Consider the following 3,100-nt stretch of genomic DNA (forward strand, 5'->3'; position numbering starts at 1 on the left):
TATTGTCCAATGAACTAAATTAATATGACAAGTAGAATATGATGAGAGGTAGGCAGAATCAAAAAATTTAATAAACATTATTTTACTAATATGAATGTCAGTAAACAGTGAATGAAACAATGAAATTAAACCACTGGAAATACCAATCAGCACAGAAATGAACAATAAATTCCCGAGCAATAATAAATTTAATAGAAATGAAAATAGTCCACAAATGAGTGATAATAGCCTATAGAATTTCCATTATTGAATGAGTTGTTAATTTCTATGAATTTTTACCACCCAATGAAGATTACACGAAAAAATAAATTTGAATCAAGTATAAAATATTCTTGATTCAATAGTTTATTGTTTTCGGTGTATCATTTGGTGAAATAGATGGAAAATACGAGGGGAAATATTGATGAAAATATGTGTGAAAGTGAAGATGAAATATGATTGAATATTACCCCGGATTTCCTCAATACATTCTCTTGAATGACTGGAGATTATCGTTTATTACCTTATTCACCCATTCAATGTCTGCGCTCTCATTGAGGGACTCCTCCGGGCCGTAATCGGCCAGGATGGGTTCCCCCTTGAGGCTCTGCTTGCGCCCAAGCATCATAATAGGGATTATGTTCGCAATGGTGAGGCCTGAAATAATGCCAAAAAATGTACATTAATGCTCATTAACTGAAATTCAAATGAATAAAATGATGAGGCCTCAATGAAATCCTGGCATCATTCTCGTATGCCAGTTGCTGTGGCCACAGGTCAGCGGAATTTCGACATTCATTTGTTGCTCAAGTACTCTTCTAGGACATGTGGGAGAGTGTAATTGTTCTGCTGGGATTCATCAAGGAATTTAACATTTTACATACTGCGTATCTTTCAAGCTACTAATTTACACGTACATTTTTAATATACCTATAGCTGGCCTGTTCTTTTGGGGAATGTGTTCCCATGCACATGTTAGGAAAATGCTGCATTTTTTGTAACAATTATTTTATCTGATTAATTTTACACTTGCAGCACACTTATGTGACTACAATTATATCAACAGCCAATTCTTTTCCAATGTCTCTGAATTTTAATATTAAGAATTTCAAATATTAATGGTTTAAAATATTTGAATACTCAATAGTTGTATGTATGAATAATTAATGAGTAGTGTTTTTAAATGAGCAAGCAAATTGAAGAGCTAAAGTTTCTGCTGTGATATATTTATAATCACCCCAAATCATCAACACATCAATTACCCATTTAATACTTACGTCCACGCACTCTTAATATTCCCCTTATTATTGTCAATAATTAAGCTGTAACAAGTTCACGATGAAAGAATCATCACTCGACATTCAAATAGCTATATGACAATATCTATAACAACTTAATTGATTTTGCCGTTGGAGTGGCACGTGTCGAGCCAGACAGACACGCATAAATATTCCAACCACTCCAATTAATTTTTGAGGAACGCGAACATTAATGAACTCGTTTAAATACCGATTTAAAGTATCCACTGTTGGAGAAAATAAATAATCAAGCGGTTAAATCTCATTTTTTTCAGTGGAGATTTGCGCAGATATTTTAGAATGGGCGGGGGCTGACTAATCTGCGGCTTTTATCACTTAAAATCCGTTGAAAATGGGGACAAACGATAAAAAACTAGAGATAAATCTCAAAATGTCATTTCATTCAATGGACAATAGAGAAAGGACAATCTATTGGATAAAAAATTCAAAAAACGACAAAAAAATAATAATTTGGAAATGCAGAATAAACTCACCGTTTCTGTGACAGTCCAGCCGAGTAAATCCTGCCTTAACGGCAATTTAATTTATCAACTACATTTCACATATAGCAATTGTATCACAATTAACGATTGATAAACATTGTAATTGTTAATCTATGAAACTTTTCAACAACAATGAGGCGGCATGGTGGTGCACATTTTTACACTTGCTAGGAATGTTAAGGTCTGAACAGTGTGTGTGTTATGTGGTGTTGGTGGTGGGATGGGTTTGAGTAACCAGCTGAGAGTTGGCAGTTGGGCATGTGCCGTAGCATCCCTCTCATCCCGTTTTTCAGGGATCAATATTTCAAGGAGTTTACTGGTGCGATCGCTCTCCGCTAAATTCACTACCACTCGCTCCTATCACTCCGACGTAGGGATCTTCTTTATCCAATTTATACCAATTACTTGGCAAATTATTGAGATTATATACTATATATAGGTGACTAATCATTCCCGGCTCTCCCCTCTCCAGGCAAATCCTCTTTTTCCTGTAGTTTTTTCTCATCCAATTGAAACATTGTACAGTGAATTTTTTTTTATTTATCAATTGTTCATTATTATTTAGCGCAAGTACATGGATTTTTCGGAGCACTCACATTGGAAATTTGTTATTCTGGAAGCATCCGGTGGTGAAAAAGGTTTGCCTTTACAAGATATTTCGAAAATCTTGAGACTTTATGTTGTAAAAAATTTTTCAGTAAATATAATTGTATAATAATAATAATATTTGCGAACGATTGACGTAAAATGATTTTCCAGTAGATAAACTTTTCCAAAAATAATTCCTTTTTGATCCTCACTTCTTCGATCCGTCATTTTTTTGGCGTTCAAGAAGTAATCTCTGAATTTTAGACTTGAAAATTTTACTTATCGTAATATTTTATCGCTTGAAGAATCTTTCTGGGTCACCATTGCGAGGAGATCACCTACATAGCCTTCCAAAGTATTATCCAATATCTCTTAACTATCTACCAATTGTGGCCTCAGAAGTTCAAATGTGCCATTTTTATACTATCTCTGGGTGCATGAATACCCATGATCCATCGGTTTTCGATGATAAGTCAAAAAATAATTATTGAAATCTAATTGTGGCTTTGAATATTCGTTTGTTTATTATTTCGCTCATGGTCAAACTTGGAGGTGCATTGTTACTGTTCAAATAATATATGTAAAATCAGCATTCAACAAATTGCGGACAGTAATAGTAATAGTAATTATCCATATCCCTATCAAAAGTTTAATTGATTTGCACCCATATTGTTAATTAATCAATAAAGAAACACGAAAAACGAAAAAATAAGATCGTCTTTAGAGATTTCT

General features: G+C 33.7%; 1 protein-coding gene across 1 annotated transcript in view; it reads right to left on the reverse strand.

Moving 5' to 3' along the window:
- Positions 1 to 607, reverse strand: part of LOC105266497 (sodium leak channel non-selective protein na) — a 19,415-nt gene extending 18,808 nt beyond the window's left edge. Inside the window, 1 exon segment of the mRNA XM_011304689.1 lies at positions 503 to 607. Within this exon segment, the coding sequence (XP_011302991.1) occupies positions 503 to 607 (105 nt within the window).
- Positions 608 to 3,100: the final 2,493 nt, after the last annotated feature.

Source organism: Fopius arisanus, unplaced genomic scaffold (genome assembly GCF_000806365.1).
Source record: "Fopius arisanus strain USDA-PBARC FA_bdor unplaced genomic scaffold, ASM80636v1 scaffold00038, whole genome shotgun sequence".
NCBI classification, from domain to species: Eukaryota; Metazoa; Arthropoda; class Insecta; order Hymenoptera; family Braconidae; genus Fopius; species Fopius arisanus.